General features: G+C 33.9%; 2 protein-coding genes across 7 annotated transcripts in view; one reads left to right on the plus strand and one right to left on the minus strand.

The window, feature by feature from the left end:
- Positions 1-19,183, minus strand: part of LOC133849225 (pneumococcal serine-rich repeat protein) — a 198,756-nt gene that overhangs the window by 138,291 nt on the left and 41,282 nt on the right. The window lies entirely within an intron of this gene.
- On the plus strand, positions 3,869-6,277 carry LOC133849242 (diacylglycerol kinase A). Its single transcript, XM_062285180.1, is given in 3 exon segments — positions 3,869-4,281; positions 4,284-4,301; positions 5,394-6,277. Coding segments are annotated over 3 exon segments (912 nt in total). The 5' UTR covers positions 3,869-4,023; the 3' UTR covers positions 6,030-6,277.

Genomic DNA, 19,183 nt, shown 5'->3' on the forward strand with positions numbered 1-19,183 from the left:
TTAAAAAAAAACAAAAACGGGGAAGCAAAGCAACGGGGCTGCGGCTGCCATTTTAGTTGCTTCACGTGACTGCCATAAGTATTACAACAACAACAACAACAACTGCAGCAACAACAACATTAGCAGCGGCAGTGGCAACAACAACGATTTATGCACCACAGCAAAGCTAATAAAATAACAAACACTGCGACAGACGAAATCGAACAAAAAACTATGAAAAAAATTGGAAAATTAAACACGCAACAACAGGGTAAAGTTAAAAAAAAATTAAAATTGTAAACTAACAATATTTGTAGAAGTATTATTACCGAAAATCAAATCAACAGGGCAAAGTTAAAAAAAAAAACAATGCAGAATTGTAAACTAACAATATTTGTAAAAGTATTATTACTGAAAATCCGATTTGCATATTTATTTAATAAAACAAAATATCACATTTTGTATTTTGATTGAATACAAAATTCACAAATTTGTAAAATATTCGTTTTATTTTTTTAAACTCATATTTCAATGAAACAAGCTCAATCTGAATTCCTCAAAAATATAAAAATCACGAGAAATAATTATTGGGATTTTTTTCTCTTCTTTTATTTACAATTTGTCTGTTTAAACAATAAGTATATTGTAGAATTAATATTAAATTAAATTTAGCATATATTTAAAAAGAATATATGTACTATAAAAAAAAGAACACAAAATGAAGAAAGGAGAATGTCATCTGTTTTTTTATTTTACTTCCAGGCAAATAACTTTGATTTTCATTTCAAATTTGCAGTTCACCGATCAGAATTGATATAATTAATATTAATAATTCATTATTAACAATGGAAAAATGCATAAAATGCAAAGCAACTTTCAGAGCTTCTTAAAAGCGCATTAAAAGCTCATTAAATTATTTCCTGCCATTTCAGACTGTTTTACTTTCATTCCGCTGATTACAATCAAAGGTATTTGTAGTAAAAATTCACAATTTTAAAAATTCATATTCAAATCTTCCACAATAATTGTGAGCCATAATCAAAGCTTTTAGAAAAGCTCTTTTTTAATGATTAATTGATTTACTATACTCTCGCTCTCAAGAAAATGTTTAACTACATGCTGATTAGAATCAATTAAATGCATTGAGAACCATATCAAATGCAAATATTGATAAGAATAATTGATTAATTTATTGAATTCATTATTGCTAATAAAGTTCAAGTGAATAAACTAAGCGTAATCTTGAGTATATAACTGCGTATTGTAATAAAAAGTAGTTTGAAATTGTACAAGAAAAAAGAAGAAGAAAACATGGCTTCTCGTTAACATTTAGGGGATAATTCAATGCGCTGCTTTGAGTTGTAGTTTCCACCCTAAAATATTTGTAAAATAGAGCAACCATTTTGACAAGAACAAAGCAAATTGAAAGCTGAAAGCTGCTACAGCTTTTGCAGCTGATTAAAGCTTTTCAAGATTGTCAAGATTGTTCTTCAACATTCATTAATTACAATGATTAATGATAGTAATTATAATTATATAAGAATATTTTATATATAATATATAATACAATACTAGAATGTATAATAATATAATATACTATAACATGTATTGCATATCTAAAACTATGCTTTCAAATAATCAAGAACCTTTCATCAAAGTAGCAAACTAGCCACGTTTTTAATTGGCCTTAAACGATCAATGCAATTGATAATCGACAGTATTTAGCCCTGTCTATAGTATATTTAGTACATTATAGTATATTGCAGTATAGTAGTATATTTGCATAATACTTTGTCTAATAAGACAACTTTTTAACGGCTGTTTAGTTGCATTGGCTTAACTAATTCCCTTGTGGACAGTTAATGAATTTAATCTGCACCTGTTCATGTTTCCCCCCCCCCCCACTCTTTGCCACGCCCCTTGGCTGGTCATTAGGGTGACCAAACTACTCATTAAGCCTGCCTTCCTTTATGCTGCTTGACTTTGACATTGAAACTTATTTGGTTTTATTTTTTTTTTTTTTTGTTAATTTCTTGGTTTTGATTTCGTTTCGCTTTGATGACGGAACTCAAAAAAGTGTGTGTTAGAGTGTGTGTGTGTGTGTGTCAGAGTGTGTGTGTGTGTGCGCATTGTGTGCATGTTACGCGCGCGAATTAAATTCAGCTTTAGCTTTAGCTTCGGCTTTGGCTGCTGACTTCGTCCCTTCCCTTTTCCACAGCAACTTCCTCAACCGCCTGCCTGTCTTTGGCTACTCTTTCCACTACTACTTCGACTACTTTTGGACTACTCTTTTCAATGCTCCGCTCGCCATCAATCTCGTCATCCATACATTAAGCCACCCTGTTGCGGTTTTGCTTTTTTTTCTTATGATTATTCTGCTCATTGTTGTTGCTGTTGTTGTTGCTGTCTCGTTGTCGTTGCCGTTTCTCTTAATATTTCATTTGTTGTCCATTCGCCAGCTTTGCTTTTCTTCATTATTTTCTTCTTTTTATTTTTGTTGTTGTATATAGTATGTATGTATTTTTTTTATGGTTTTTGGTTTTGTACCTTTGCTCGGCTGCATTTGCGTTGCGCACGCGCAAAACTTGTTAGAAGTTTTGTGTTCTATTCTTATATATATCGCAAGCCAAAAAGACAGAGTGAGAGAGAGAGAGAGGAGAGGAGGGGAACATCGTTTGCTCGACTGTTCAAGGTTAACAGCGAGCTCTCAAGTGTGTGCAGTTCAGTCCGCTTTAGCTTCAGCTTTTAGCTTTTAGCTTCATCGGCTACTAGATTGAGATTGAGCTGACCAGGGGAGACAGGAAATGGGCATTCACATAGACGTGTCGCAGCTGTTCTCTCCCTCTCTCGCTCTGTCCCCGTCTCTGTCGACGTCGTGTGGATCGCATCGATAATGCTCCCCACAAAGTGATAGCTAAATGCAAAGCAACTGTTCAGATGAAGATAACACTCAATGTCGATGTCGATGTCGAGGCTATTTAATAAGCAACATTGCTCTGTCTCTTCCTCTATCGCACTCCCTCTCTCCCTCTCTCTCTCTCTCTTTCTCTCTCTCTTTCACTATCTCTATCTCCGTCTCTTTTATTACCCTTCTAAGCAAATGCTTTATCTCAAGTACTTGCACATAATTGATTTGTTTAACAATTCATTTAACTATGAAATCGCTTGCACTTCTATCAAATTGCAAACTTTTTCGATTCCTCATCGATAGCGAAGTTCTTTATATAAGCACATTATTACAAGTATGCACATCTTATCTTATCAATGTTTTCTTTTTCACAAAACTAATGCTAACAATCTATTAAAATTCTATTTGAAGCCGTTTTATGCATTCTTCCTCTGCTATTTATTAATATAATCGAACTTTCTTATAACCTATCATTTTTGTTATTTATAATTTCAAATCACCTACATATACAAATCAAATTTTTTATATTTTTATATCCATCATTTTATTTACATTTTAATATTTCTTATTTTTAATCTTAAGTAATATTTGTTTTTTATTATTTGTAATCTCTATTTTTAGCAAATTCGTTTTTATATTCGTATTTATCACTTATTTATTGTTCATATTTTTATATCTACCCTTTTTACCATTTATTAGTTTTAATCTTGAGTAATATTTGTTTATTATTTTTAATCTTAATTTCTAGCAAATTCAAGTATTCCTTTTTATATTTGCAATATTTTCATAGTTTTATATTCATATTTACCTTCTTATTTTTCTTACTCTGTATTAATATTTTAAAACTTGATTTTCCCAAAGTTCAAGTATTCCTTTTTATTCATTACTTCACCTGACTGAACTTCTTAGTATATACAAATATAACAAAAAGAAAAAAGTTTTCAGATCTAAGTTCACACTGGGTTAGAATAAACATTTCGTATTGAGATTTTAGTTGCTCGATCGAAGCACACAAGTTTTACTAGACTAGGCATAAAATTATTGTAAAATTCGTGAAAGTAATAAACGTACACAATACACAAGAAATACACATATAGTTATTAGATTAAGAGATAGATAGAATATAAATATAGAAAATGCCAGAGATACGCAAACAACAACAGACAACAACAACAAAGACCGAAAGTCGGACTCCGAAGCAATCGAAGCCAGCAAAAACGCCGCAGGAGAAACGCTCTGCTCTCATCACGGCGATGGGACACTTTAGGCCCAAGAATGCCACGCCCATACAATTCTACAACTATGTAAGGGAGTTCTGCATCATGCACAACTGCAGCATCGATGAGGCCATGGAGAGAGCGCCGATCGCCTGGAAAGCGCTCAGCACCGATCAGAGAGAGAACTATACAATTCGGTAAGGTTGAGAATTCATTTTCAATTATTCCATTACTCCACTTTGAATATTACAATTTCAGTGTTCATTGCTCTAATACAACTATGTACTTTAATTACATTATTCCAATTAAACTCTTATCATTTCACTCCTCTAATTTAACCATTCAAAATCGAATTTAAAATGTTCCAAGTTTTCCATTTCTATTCTTTTTTTTTAATTTCATTGCTCCTCTGTTCTCCGCAGTTTCTATTCCATGGATACTAATGTTCCAATCTTAATGCTCCCCCTCACGCTGTTTCTATTTCATTGTTCCTATACAATTATTTCAATGTTACTACTCCCTCTTAACAAATTCCATTATTTCGTTACCACTATCTAATATTATTGTTTCAATTTTGCCATTCCACTTCCATAGTTACAAAGGAACTATTCCAATTCCACTGTTTCAAACTATCAATTCTAACGATCTGATTGTAAGGATACCATTTTACCTACTCCTTTTCCACTTTCCTATTCCCATATACCCTTTCCATTATACTTACTTTCCATTATTATACTATTTCACTTCCACTGTTTCAATTGAGCAGTTCCAATCTTCCAATGCTACTATTCCAATTCCACTTTGTATTTCAATTTAGTAATTCTAGGTGTTCCAATTTTGCTATTTCAATTTCACTATTCCCATGTATCCATTCCATTATTCTACTCCACTTCCACTGTTTCAATTGAACAATTCCAATGCTGGATTGCTAGTGTTCCCATTTCACTATTCCAATTCCACTATTTCAATTTACCATGCCATTTTCAGTATTCCATTTCACTTTCACTGTTTCAAATGAAAAATTCCAACGCTTCAATGCTATAGTGTTCCCATTTCACTATTCCACTTTCAGCATTCACACTTTTTATTCGACTTCCATTTTGTTCCCATTTTGCTATACCAATTCCACCATTCCATTTCCCATTTCCATTTCCATTATTCTACCCCACTTCCACTGTTTCAAATGAACAATTCCAATGCTTCTATGCCATAGTGTTCCCATTTCACTATTCCAATTCCACCACTATACCAAATTAAACCGTTCCAATTCCGCCGTGCCTCTTTTGCAGGAGAAGCACGCAGCTCTGCCCATCCCAGTGCCGCAGCATCTGCTCTATCGGGCCATCCAAATGGAGCGAGCCGGCCGCTGGAAGCTGAGCAGCGTGCCAGCTGGCAAAGGCGGAGCTCCGATGTACTCTATGGAATCGTATGCACCGCCAACGAAGCCCACGCGGTTGCAGACGCTGCGACGTGCTCAGAAGCCGCGCTACGACAATCTGGCGGAGACGTCACCCTGCTGCCTCGATGCGCCCCTCGCTCGGCACAACAACAACAACAACAATCACAACCACAACAACAACAACAACAACAGTGGAGTGAGGAAGCTGCGAACTCTGACGCCGCCGGAGCAACGAGCTCAGCGAGCGCAGCAGGAGAAGTCGCAGTCAGCAGGATGTTCGCTCTCCGTCATCTTGTCGACGCCAAGTCTGAAGCCGAATGAAAACGGGGAAAAAAGAAGCGACGAGAACAACAACAAAACTCTGACAAACGAAAGCAAGTCGAGTAAGCTGGACAAGATTACGCTGCCAAAGTCGAAGTGCATGCGAAAGCAGGGCAAGAGGAAGCAGAAGAAGCGGCTGTCGAAGCAACAAGCGTTGACTGAAACACTCGCGAAGAAGCACAAAAAGAATAACAAAAAGTTGTAGAAAAGATATAGAAGTCAACTTAGATAGATAGCTAGAGAGATAAAGCTTAGAGTTCAATTTCCACATTTGTGACGTTTATTCCAAATTTGCAAAGCACAAAATTATGTAGGATTCACACAAATCGTATCAATCAATCAATCAATCACTTGCTCAATCAAAGTACATTGTTGTAGTAACTTTTTCATTCAGCGTCTTGATTTATTATATACTTTGTACGTAAAAACATAAAAACTGCGTTTATTTCCTAATCTCAAACAACATTTTATTATAAATTTAAGGCAATACTTTATTTTCTTTATCATAAATATATTTTAAACTGAATAAGATTACCAAAGCATATATAGAAATGTATTTATGTTCGACTGGAAACTATAAAGAAATCAATGCCTATAAAGTGGGTGGATAATATGAACTAGCCAAATATGTTCGAAGATAAGATAACAACAAATTGATTACTATCTAGTAATTCTTTTTTTTTTTCTTCTTTTGAGTTACGGTTTGTTAACTAACAACAGCTAATCATATCTGTCATAATACTTTTCTTTATTGACTTCTTCAAATTATTTAACTCTCATGTTTGCCTAGAAACAAGTTACATAAAGTGAAAATTCATGTAATATGATAACTTTTTAAATAACTTGTTAATCTAAAAATATATTTAAAGTTCTTTCTATGAATTTTATTTTTAAATTTTGAAAAAAGTATTTAAGATCGCATCTTTTTCTATTATATTTACATATGTTTCCATTTAAACTTGTTTTATATTATATTATATTATATCTACAATAGCTTTTGAAATAACTTTTTATGCTGAAAATATATTTAAAGTTCCGTTCTCTAATAAGTTTATTTGAAAACGTGTTTTATTATATTTAAGTTCTTATTTAATGTCGTATTATATTATATTGTATTGTATCTACATTTCCTTTAAGTTATATTTATATTTAACGTTTAATGATGTTTTATATTACATTATGTTATATATATTATATCTACATTTCGTTTCCATAGTTATATTAAGTTATATTTATATTTTAAGTTTCAACTTCATTGATTTTCATTATATTTATCAAATTTCCATTGTAAATACATAAATAGATCTAAAATTTGTGTCACCTTATATTTATATTTTACATTTTGAATATCTTTTTTAATTTTTCCTATATCTACATATATTCATCTTTTATAACTGAAATGCATTTTCGAATTTTATTGCTTTTTTATTATAATTCCAATTGTTAAATTAGGTTTTTGTCAAAAATGAACCCATTTTAAGTTAATTATAAAAAGCAAAATATTAATTTTGGGCGACATTCAAAAGTTTTCACAGTAGCTGCTATTTAAATGAAATTTTGCGATTCTACAAATGTATTGAAATAAATGCCATGGAGTTTGCTTTGGGATAAGTTTGTCGGTCCTTGACTTCCAAGGCATCCAACTACTTGAATATGCGATTGCGAGCGATTCCCAAAAATGAGAGATACGAAACGTATTTCGAAGCAGGTAGAAACGGTTGGAAAACCGCAAAAAATACTTAATTTTGTTGTTGTTTTAGGCATTTTTATAGCTGCTGCTTAGACCAGCTACCATCTGCATACCAGGCATGAACTCTCTATATATACATACATATATGTATGTGTGTATGTGTGTGGTTGTCGTATCTGCTTGTATGTATCTGTGCCATGATGTTCGCTAGCTTTTGATGAACCGTTATTTAAGCAACGCACACCATAGGCAATAAAACATTCGTGTTGTTGCCGAACAACTCAACACAGCAACAGCAACAGCAACATCAACCACAACAGCAACAGCAACACTAAGATAAATGAAATCAGCTAAACTAGAAAGAAGGAAAAAAAAACAATTCGCAACAAAAAAAAAAATTTAATTTTTTTCGCTACTTTTTTTTTTGCCAATCGGCACGCAGTGCTAGTTGAGCATTTGACCTAAATACGCTGCCTCTCCATTGTTGTTGTTGTTGTTGTTGTCGTTGTTGCTTTTGTTGTAGTTCTCAATAGGCGAAACTTAACGCGCTTTTGTGCGTCGCCATGGACAAGACAACACACACACACACACGCAAAATATACAAAAAAAAAATAAAACAAACAACAACAACACGAAGTCAAATAAAATGGCAAATAAAAAGAATTCGCGTTGTTCTTGTTGCTGCTAATTTCGCAAAAAAAAAAAGAAAAGAAGAATGGCAAAAAAAAAAACAGAATAAAAATTCTATTCCGCGTTCGACGGCGGCGGCCGAAAAATAAAGGCATGAAATGAACAACTGTACACAAAAGCGAAAAGTCACTGTCGACGCTGACGCCGACGCCGACGCAGCTTTGGCTCTTCTTCCTCTTCTTCGGCTAAATTTATAGCCGCTTACGCATGACGCCAAAAAGCAGCTGACAAAAGCTCTCTCATACACACACTCACATACAAACACAGGCGCATGCTTGAAAGCTGTTCACTCGCCGTTTGACATCTAACTGTTTAACACACACACATACACGCATAGAGACACACACAGACGCAGAGGCGCTAACTAGGCAGCCAACTAAACTTAACTAGCGCCCTCTGCTGTCAGCAGAGCAGCAACAACAACAAAGAGCGCTGCTTTTGCTTTTGCTTTTGCTGTTGTCAAGTCGCCAAGGCGCAGCAGCAACAGCGTCGATTACGCAATGCGTTCGCACACACACACGCATACGCTCACTCATATCAAGCGAGAGGAGAGCGACCAACAACGTTTTGTTTCGTTTCCGCGATCGACGCGAAGCTTGCTAAAACAAAAACGACAACAGCAACAACAACGACAATGAAATTCGCAAATAGCTAAGTTAGCTATGAATGTGTGCGACCCAATTGGAAATTTGACATACAAAACAAAAACTTGAGAGTTAAAGAGCAGCAGAAAAAGAGAGCGAGAACGAAAGAGAGAGATAGCAGGAGCCTGTTGTGTTTTTTTTAATGTCTTTATAGAGCAACATTTGCCGGGTTCAAAGCCATAAGCACAACAATTAATTGTTCTTAACAAAAAAAAGTGTCAAATAAATATATATTTAATTTCAGCAATAATAAATAATTAAAAAGAAGCCTGTCAATATATTCCCACATAAAATTCAGTTATTGAATACAATAAATAAATCTTTTTCATTTCAGCATTATACAACTTTTACTTTTATTTGCGAATTTGCAGTTAATTTTGATATTTCAATGTGTTATATGAATATCACAACACAATAAAGATTGTAGAAATTTACCTCAATTGACTATTTTTAAAGTTTTCTTTATAATAATTTAAATAATTGCCTTAACTTTGCTTATCATTCAAATTGAAGTCTGACAAGCTGTTTTTTTTTTAATATAACTATATAATATAATATACAAAAATAATATAATATATCTTAATATAACTTAGTTCTAAAAATTTTGAAGAACATGAAAATAGTAATGTTAGAAAACACATCTTGATTTCACGAACATTTAATGTAAGAAGAAAAAATCGTATAGTTGTCAAATAAAATAAACTATTTTTAAATTTCCATATAGAATAATGCAACAGATTCTTAATATAAATGATTTTATTGCTGTTAATTTAATGAAATGTTATTTTCAAAACATTTTCTTGCCTACATTATATAATCAAATAGAAATAAATCTCCAAACCATTTTTATTTTATTTGTTTTTACTTTCAGTTTTTGCAGTAATAAATGGTTCCAAATTAAAATAGGAATTATACATTGTGTTTTAAAGAAATATTTTTCACATATTTTAAATTCAAATAAGAATGTTTCTATATTTTGTATTATAGAAATGTTTTCCATATATTTCAAACTAAAATAAGAATTATTATTTATTATTTCAAATTCAAATAAGAATGATTATATATTTTCTATTCTAGAAATTATTGTCATATAGTCAACATTAAACATTGTATTACGGAAATCATTTTCATATAGTTAATTTTTTTCTTGAAATTCTTTTTTTTTTTTTTTTTTATTTTCAAAAGTGTTTTTCACAACTTAAGAAAACTTTTTGGCGCTCTACTTATTTTCGGTTTCAGAGTATTCAGAATTCACAAATTTCTGTGCGTTTTATGTGACGAGTTCTCCAAAAAAACGAAAAACCATTTGGCCTGTCATGTTGCAAAACTTGGAGAAATTTTGCAGTTGGCTGTTGTCTGACCTTTGGCTTGACCGTGGGCGTAAGTTGTGCGAAAAATCACAAAGAAGACAACAACAAAAAGCAAAAAAACAACAAAAAAAATAAATAACATAGTTGCGAAAAATGTTTCTAGCGGGTCGCCAGGCAGTTGAAATTCAATGCTATCTACGCACACGCACACAAACACACATACACACGCACACACACACGCACACACACACATACATACAGAGAGGCAGACAAGTAAATTAGTTCAGTAGGTGCGCGTTGTTGTTGTTGTTGTCGATGTTGTTGTTGCTGGCGTCATTTAAATTTAGCAGCGAGTGGCGACGCCGTCAGCCGGCAAAAATTAAACATTGAAAATCATAAAGAGAGGAAACAACAACACAAACAGAAACAGCGCAAAAAAAAAAAGAAAAAATTCGCACATATCTGTCCTTGACACACATTGCGTATACGCAATTTACGCAGCGGCTCGTTGCGTGTGAGTGCGTGCGAATTGCCGACAAAATGTGTATGTGTGTGTGTGCGTGTGTGTGACCTACTTACGTATCGGAGAGATACAGATAACAACATATGTTTTCGGTATTCACAATTCGCAAACTAAACGTATCAACAGCTGCTCTCCTCTCTCTCTCTCTCTCTGTCTATCTCTCTCTGTTGCTGTCTCTGTCCCACACGCAGCACGCAGTTGGCGGAAGTGTTTCGTTAGTTTCGCTAGTGATGCCAAAACAGAGGGGTTACACACTTTGCCATCTCTATCGACGGCTGCATTATTTGGCATTGATTAATGGCGGCGCTTCGACTGCAGTTCAAAAGGTTCGACACAAGACAAATTACTCGCAGCTTGGCCAATAAATTTCGGACAGCTGCAATCAATATGTATGCTTAAGATTATTGGCCAAAGATCGACGCTGTTAATAGGTCAGCAGTCAACGATCAGCGATCAGCGATCAACAGTCAGCCATGTAACCCAAACGCCGATGACGACATTCGCTGAGCTTATCGCCAAGCATTAACTACGCATATGCTTAAACATGTTATTAAAAGTCAATTCTTCAAAAGGGTTCCCAAGAGAAGAAGAGAGAGAGTGAGAGAGAGAGAGAGGGAGAGAGTGAAAGAAAGAGAGCGCGATAAGATCATTTTTAGCAAATCATTTGAACTTTGTAGTTGGCAAAATGAAATAAAAACGGACTATTAAAATGATCAACAGGGTTAGTAGAGCAAGAAGACTTCAAAAATGTTCCAAGTTATATAGTATATTTCTTATATTATAAGAAGACTTATTAAAAACCCCAAAAAATAAAGTCGATAAATGTTTTAGACTCTTATAAAAAAAATCACAATTAATATAGTATTTCTTGTAAATAAATGTTATAGAGTTCCGAATGCAAGAAATTATAGAGTTAGTAGAGCAAGAAGACTTCTAAAAAAAGATCAATGTAATAAAGTTTCTTTTTTTGTAAATTTGTTATAGAAGACTTATAAAAAAGTCACAAGTATTATAGTATTATATTGTAAATAAATGCTATAGAGTTGTTATGCTCTTAAAAGCTTTATAATTATCAACTAAATAAATAAATTATAGAGTTAAGAATGCATTTAAAAGTATAATCATTTATCTATTATATAAAACTATTAATTATTAAGTGTATAAGTTAGTAAAAGTTTTCAAAATTTCAAATACAATAATGAAAAATAATTGATACATTAATTAGTTAGAAAAATTTGACATTAGCTATATAGCTATATATAAAATATACTATTAATAAAGAAAGCTCTTAAAAGGTTTATAACTTGAGGTATGGAACAGAATATGTTTTAGTAAAAGTTCAAGAAATTTGAAAGATATTCAGAAAAAAATATTATTATGATGGTTATTAATATATAGTATCTTGATAAAGTATTTAGTATATTAATATATAGTTATTATAGTTTCTAAAATTGGTCCTGATATAGTATTTAATATATAAATATAGAGTATATTCATATATAGTTTCTGAAATCTAATATAGTATAATGATATAATATTTAGAATAATATTATGGGATATTTATATAAAGTTAATTTCAAAAACTTTATAGTGATATTGGAAATCATTTTATAGTATTTAGTATAGTAATATAGTATAATTTGACATATGTAGTTATTATAGTTTCAGAAACGTAATAATGACATTGGCAATTTAATCAAAAATTAGAAATAAACTAAATATTCTATTATTAGCCTTCTTATTATACAACAGAGAACAATAGTAACGCATTTAACAAAGTTTAGCAGTGCTAATATGATCTCTTCTAGAACTGAATGCGGAATTAAAATTGCATTGTCATAAAAGCAAACAAGTCTTATGAATACACATATTAGATCAGAACAAACTCATACATATATACATACATACATATGTATGTATGTAGTGCTTATATAGCTACATACATACATACATACATATGTATGTATGTATGTAGCTATATAAGCACTATGTTTGTGTTGTGCTTTTTTTGCGTTTTGCATAATTTTCCTGTTGCATGTTCTCAGTTTTATTTGTTCGACGCGAAATTTAACGAGCTTACATTCAAAATGCATTTTTTATTTTCAGACGTCGCGATGTTGTTTGCGTGTGTTGTTTGCCCGTTTTTTTATGTTTCCATAATTATTCATTATATATAGAAGTATATTTATTTACTTATTTTGCTTTTTTTTTGTAGTTTTGCTCTTGCTCTTTTTCTTTCTAATGGCATGCAGCGTGAGTTGCGTACGTGCCTTTGGCATCAAGTGTGAAGCGGGAAGTGGGAAGTGTGAGGGGGACAGCCACATACATACACATATTGTGTGATAACATGCTCGCACACTCACACACTCACACACACACATGCTAAGCAATGCACGTAGTCAAGTGCAAGGCAACCGCAGAAACTCTTCTCGCTGCCTTCACTCAGATAAAAACACACAAAATGTAGTCGACAACTTTTCATGCTATTATCTACTCTAAATACTAGAGAGAGTATCTCGCATTCGTTGCTTTTGCTTATTTTGCTGCTAATAATATTTATTTGCTGCCGCTAATTTTCGGTCGCTTTTTGGGGCCACACATATGTTTGGCAAACATGCGAGTTGCGTAAGCGACGATAGCGACAATAGCACCAGCAACAGCGACAGCGCTGCTCTGCTGCAAAAGAGAATTCGCAAATTCGGCAAATAAATGTGCGATCACACACACACACGCGCACTAAGAGAGAGGGAGAGCAAGCGAGATGGCCATGAGCAATTGTGCTCTTCAACTTGACTTTGAACGAACGCAGATAAACGTAATGTGTTGAGAGAGCGCTTTTGCAAATTGTGCGTGTGCGTGTGCGTGTGCGAGCGTGCGAGCGACGATAAAGAGAGCACAACAAATGAGAGAGAGTGAATTTTGGCAACATTTTTGTTTGTAGGTTTTGGGGCCGGCCTCATTTTTGCGCTGTGCGTATACTAGCTTCTGTGTGTGTGTGTGTGTGTGTGTGAATGTGTGCGATTGCTGCTGTCGTCGCTGTGCGTGCGCGATCTTTGCGAATTTTTTTTTGTTTTCGGCTCTTGCTTTTGTTGTTATGCGTGCGAGGCTCTTTGTTGTTGTTGCTGTTGTTTGACGCGTGGCTCACGCACTTTTTCTTTCTCTGTGTGTGTGTGTGTGTGTGTGTTTGTTCGTTCTCTGCGCAAATACATATAAAAGACGACTGCGAACGTCGACAGTTCGTTGACTTTTGTGCGTGCGTCGTGCGTTGTGCGTCGTCGGGCCTATGAGTATGATTATGTTGTGTGATGTGTTGTTGTTTTTACTATGCTTTTTTTTTTGTGCGTGTCGTTGATCTTTCTAGCAAAACGAGCAACTACAACAACAGTAGCTAGATTGGGCCTCTGCCTGCGGGGTTCAATGAACTTTTTTGCGTTTGCTCTGTGTTTCTTTTCTGCGTTTGCGCAAAACCATTTTGGCAATGTTGTTGCCGTTGTTGTTGTTGTTGTTGTTGTAACACAAAGTTCAATAGACTCGCGAATATATTTTTTTCTTCTCTATGTTTTTTTTTGTTGTTTTGATAGTTTTCGGGCACAATTTGCCATAGGCATAGGCATAGAACATCATGCTACCTACACATACACACACAAACTCACACACACACACACACATATGTAGTTTCTTCTGCTTTCACGGTCAAAGGCCTCGAAATTGTAACCAAAAGATTGCCTGATATCAAATTTATATGGAATTTCTTTTTGCAAAATCTTTAAATAGAGATTCTGCCAAACAAAAAAGCTTTAGTTTAATTTATTAAATAGATCCTTATACATTTCGAATGAAAATACATTTTTTCTTTTCTGCTATGAATTTATCACTATTCAATTTCAAAATACAATTTTATTCCGTTACAATTTATGTTTGTTTAATTGTGTTCTACTAAATAAATTTATCGCTCTGATAAACCATTTATATAATTACTATATTAATGACTTTATTATCGCCTATGCTAATGATTGAATTTTGTATTTCAAGAACTTGGCGATTTCAACAGCTCTTTCAAAACATATTTTAAAATGAATCAATTCGATTTTTCTTTCTTTTTTCTTTTTAAACACGCATTCATAGCTTCACTTATTGATCGATAGCTGAAATTTGCTGCATATCGTTAGTTATCGATAACTTTTGGCTTTGCGAATTTGCTGGAAATTTTATTGGGATAGATATACATGCCATAATTACTCGTTGTTGACCCAAATAATCGAAATTAGTTGTTATCTAAAGCATTCCATAGAACTGGGAAATCGGTCTGCAATAGTATCGATAGTACTGTCGATTAATAATTTGTGTTTGCATAATATCGATAATATTGCCAATGCATCGATTAATAACTTTTGCTTGCATCGCATCGATAGTATTTCCGATTCATCGAATTTATAATTTTTGTTTGCATTGCAGCGATAGTATGGCCGACACATCGATTAATATGTTTACATATCATCGATAGTATTGCCAATACATCGATTAATAACTTTTGCTTGCATTGCATCGATAGTATTTCCGATTAATCGAATAACATCTTTACATATCAACGATAGTATTGCCAATAAATGCATTAATAACTTTTGTTTGCATTGCAACGATAGTATTACCGATATATGGACAACTATCGAATGCAATTAGATCGATTATTGTTCTCATCGTGTTGGCAAATGCTTTGCGATCATCTGCGATCGTTTTTGTGCATCTCCAACAATGTTTGCCATCATTTTTCACGCACCAATGGGAGAGAGAGAGAGGGTGAAGAATTCATTATTTATGCCAAATTTATGCAGTTTTCTGTGTGCGAAAAAAAAGGCGAAAAACAAAAAACTTTCGAAAGTTCTTGGAGTGCCATGGGAAATTTGCAATGACCGATGATGTTTTGTGGCGAGTTCTCAAGCGGCGCTTTGTTGTTGTTGGTGAAATTTCAGCGTCTAATTGCCGCAGCTGTTTTGCCATTTTTTTGTGCCTCTTTGTAGTATGTTTTTTTTTTTGCCTGTGACACGGCAAAAGGCATTTGGCCATAGAGCCACGACACACATGCTTAGTTAGCCCCCTTATATTTGATGTATTTTATTTTAATTTATGTTTTTTTTTTCTCTCCTCATTTTTAGTTAGAGTTTTTGTTTTCTTGTTTAGCAAGAAAGTTTTTTAGGAACCGGATTCGAGAGGGTTTTATTTAGCGTTGCTGGATTTATTAAATGGCATAAAACAACCGAGAAAGAAATTTTATGGGCCCTGCTTTTACTTCTTCAAAAACTAGGCAAACTTTGGGTGTTGTCAACGGGTTTTAAGCGCCGTTTTTCCCAAAGCTCTACATATTAAATAATGCGAACACACTACAAAAACAACAACAACAACAACAACAACAAAAAAAGAAGGCGAAGTAAATAAATAAATAATTTATGTGTGTTTGTGTGTGTGTGTCATCATCAGTTGAAAATGATTATGTAACTAAGCGTAATTAAAGCAACAGCAACAATGGCTAACTGAATTAACCTTGTTCTGGCCCAACGGAAATTGCACACACACACACACACACACACACAGAGACATAGATACGCACACACGATACGAGCGCAGATACATTTGTATCTTTGTTTGTATCTTGTGAGTCCTTGGTTATAATTAATCCACAATTGCACACACACACACACACACACACACAAATACAAACACAACACGCAAGCGTTTGTCCACATTTCCATTGTTGCTGTATTTTTTTTTTTTGTGGGGCGTCAACTGTACCCAGAGCGATCAGATAAATTGCAATTGGCACCTGGCCGCTGCAGCTCCGTCTCCCATCTTCCCTCTCTATCTCTCTCTCTCTCTCTCTCTCTCTCTTTCTCTCTCTGTCAGCCGAAATGCTAATTGCCATTGGGTCAGCCATGGCTTGCTTGCATGTCAACATTGTCGCTGTTGTTGTTTTTTCTAGCTATTTTCAAGCTATTAGCTAGAAACGCAGCCACTGCCATGTGTCACGCAGCCATTTATTTGCGCCTCTCTCAGCGCTTCTCAGCGTCAGTCACAAGCGCAACACGCATACGCAGCGTGTGCATTTCACATTGCGTAAAATAAATACTAGCTTAAATAAAGCAAGTCAATTTCAACTCAATATAACAATATTGTTTATTTTTAATACATTTCTGGCCAAGCTTCTGATTTTTTTGAATTGGAAAACAAAATTGTCGAAGTTATTGCTGATAATCTGATATTTTTTCGCACTGTATATTTTTAATGAAGTTTATACTACGAATCTGTGGAATATTTTTAGTATTTTTGTGGTATATTTTAATTTGATTTGCTTTTATTCACAATCGGTAGCGGGTATCTCACAGTCGAGCATACTTCACTGTAGCTTTCTTTTTTGTTCTAAATAATCTTCCTTAATATTTTTGAAATTTGTTTGTCATCAATATTTTTATCTTATATCATTTTCTATATTCATACTAAAACTGAAAGTACTTTAAATCAATTTTCATTTTTTTAAATAAAAGTATATTAAATTTATCAGCATGTTTACTATTCTATATTAGATTCCATCCAATATTACTAATTTTACGTCAGCATTCAAAATTTCTCTCTTTTCTTATTGCTTTAATATTGTATAATATTAAAATTGTATAATATAATACTATTCTATAATCATGTCCAATATTAAAAGTGATTTATATTGTTAATAACTTTAACATAGTATAAAATTTTTCCATTGATTCAAAGCTTCAATTCTTCTCTTTCAAATCAACAAAAATCTAAAGCAAAAATGCACTTTTCAATTTCAAGTCAAAACAAAAACATTCAGATGCGTGTGCAGCCCTGGCTTACGCTTGCCTGTGAGTGTTCTGTGTGTGTGTGTGAATGTTCGTGGGTGTCTGCTTTGTTGTTGTTGTTGCTTTTGCTGCTGTTGTTTTGAGCGATGTTCAGCTAATGTTATGCATTAGTTATTGTACAATATTTGTTGTTGTTATTGTTGTTGTTGTGTAAATTAGAAGGCGGCTGCCAGATAAAGAGCAGCAGCAGCAACAACAACAACAACAGCAATTGAACAACGCAACTGAGAAATGCGCAATAATTGATGCACGCAAAATGCAATAACGAATTCGAGGTGCAAGCGAAAAAGGCGCATGCAAGTGTGTGTGCGAGCGAGAGCGAGATGGCGCCACAACACACAAACACAAGCAGAGCGGGTAATGAATCGAATGAGGGTTGGTGAGGGGGGGAGGCAGTGCATATAATTGCGTTATAGTTTGTAGTTTTTGCAATGCGAACGATAACACACACGCACGCACTAACACACACATACACACATACGTTGACAATGCTGTGTGTTGTTGTTTTTGTGTGTTTTTGCTGTTTTTATTTAGGGTTACCATATCGCCGCAACACATGCGCACGCTCACTCTCTCTCTCTCTCTCTTAGTGCATTTGCATTTTTGTAAGTCTCTTTGCGGTCTCTTAAGCTGCCGGCAAAACTTTGCTTTGTTTTGCTTTGTCGTTGCCGTTGCCTTATTAATCACTTCCTTCTTGCGCTTTGCACGCGCTTCTCTCTCTCTCTCTCTCTCTCTTTGCCCCCTTCTCCAACCGTGTGGCGTCATGCATTTTGTGCATTTGTCAGCAAACGACACACACAACCTTGAAGAGTGTGTAGATAAATAAGTTGTGCTGAGAAGGAGGAGGTAAAGGAATAGAAGCATCGGGGAAGGGGGAAGGGGGAAGCTTGGCTACTACGACAACAACAAAAGTGCATCAATATTTGATTTATTTGAAATATGCTTTTCAGTTTCCCTTCTGTTGACTTTATCGATATCGATTTCGACTGGCTTATCGATTACAAGGCATTTGCATTGCTGCTTCCTTCAACTAATTCTCAACTAACTTTTGCCAAAGAACTTTATTATAAGTTCAAGACAAAGCGAAGAAGGCGCAAACATTTAGATGAAAAAATGTCAATAGAAATGCGAGAGAGAGAGAGAGAGAGAGAGAGAGAGAGAGAGACAGAGAGAGAGAAAAGCTAAAGCTATGCAACAACAGCAATTAAGTAGAGTAATTACTTAATAACAACAGCAAAGTTCTATCCCGTTACTTTATTAAAAGTAGTATTTGCATATATATGTAGTTGTTTCTTTATAGACATGTTTCGACGTGCTTGATTTTGTATATACTCGTATTATTAAAGTCATTTTAAAGTTACTAATAAAAAATGACATTATGTAAATTTATTATTAAATAATAACTTTAAAACTACTCAAACTTTGACAATAAATGCTCAGGCTTCTTTCCTTACTTATTTCAGCTATTTTTCATTCCTATGCACACATATTTTATTCTTTCAATTTATTTATGATGCCATAAAAGTTTTTTCCACACAAAATAATATTGTTTTCCTCCTACTTATTCTGTCTTTAATTTAGAAATGTTTCAATACTTTTTCTGTCTATAATAATTCAACTATTTTTTTTTTGT

This window comes from Drosophila sulfurigaster, chromosome X (assembly GCF_023558435.1).
Source record: "Drosophila sulfurigaster albostrigata strain 15112-1811.04 chromosome X, ASM2355843v2, whole genome shotgun sequence".
Taxonomy (NCBI): Eukaryota; Metazoa; Arthropoda; class Insecta; order Diptera; family Drosophilidae; genus Drosophila; species Drosophila sulfurigaster.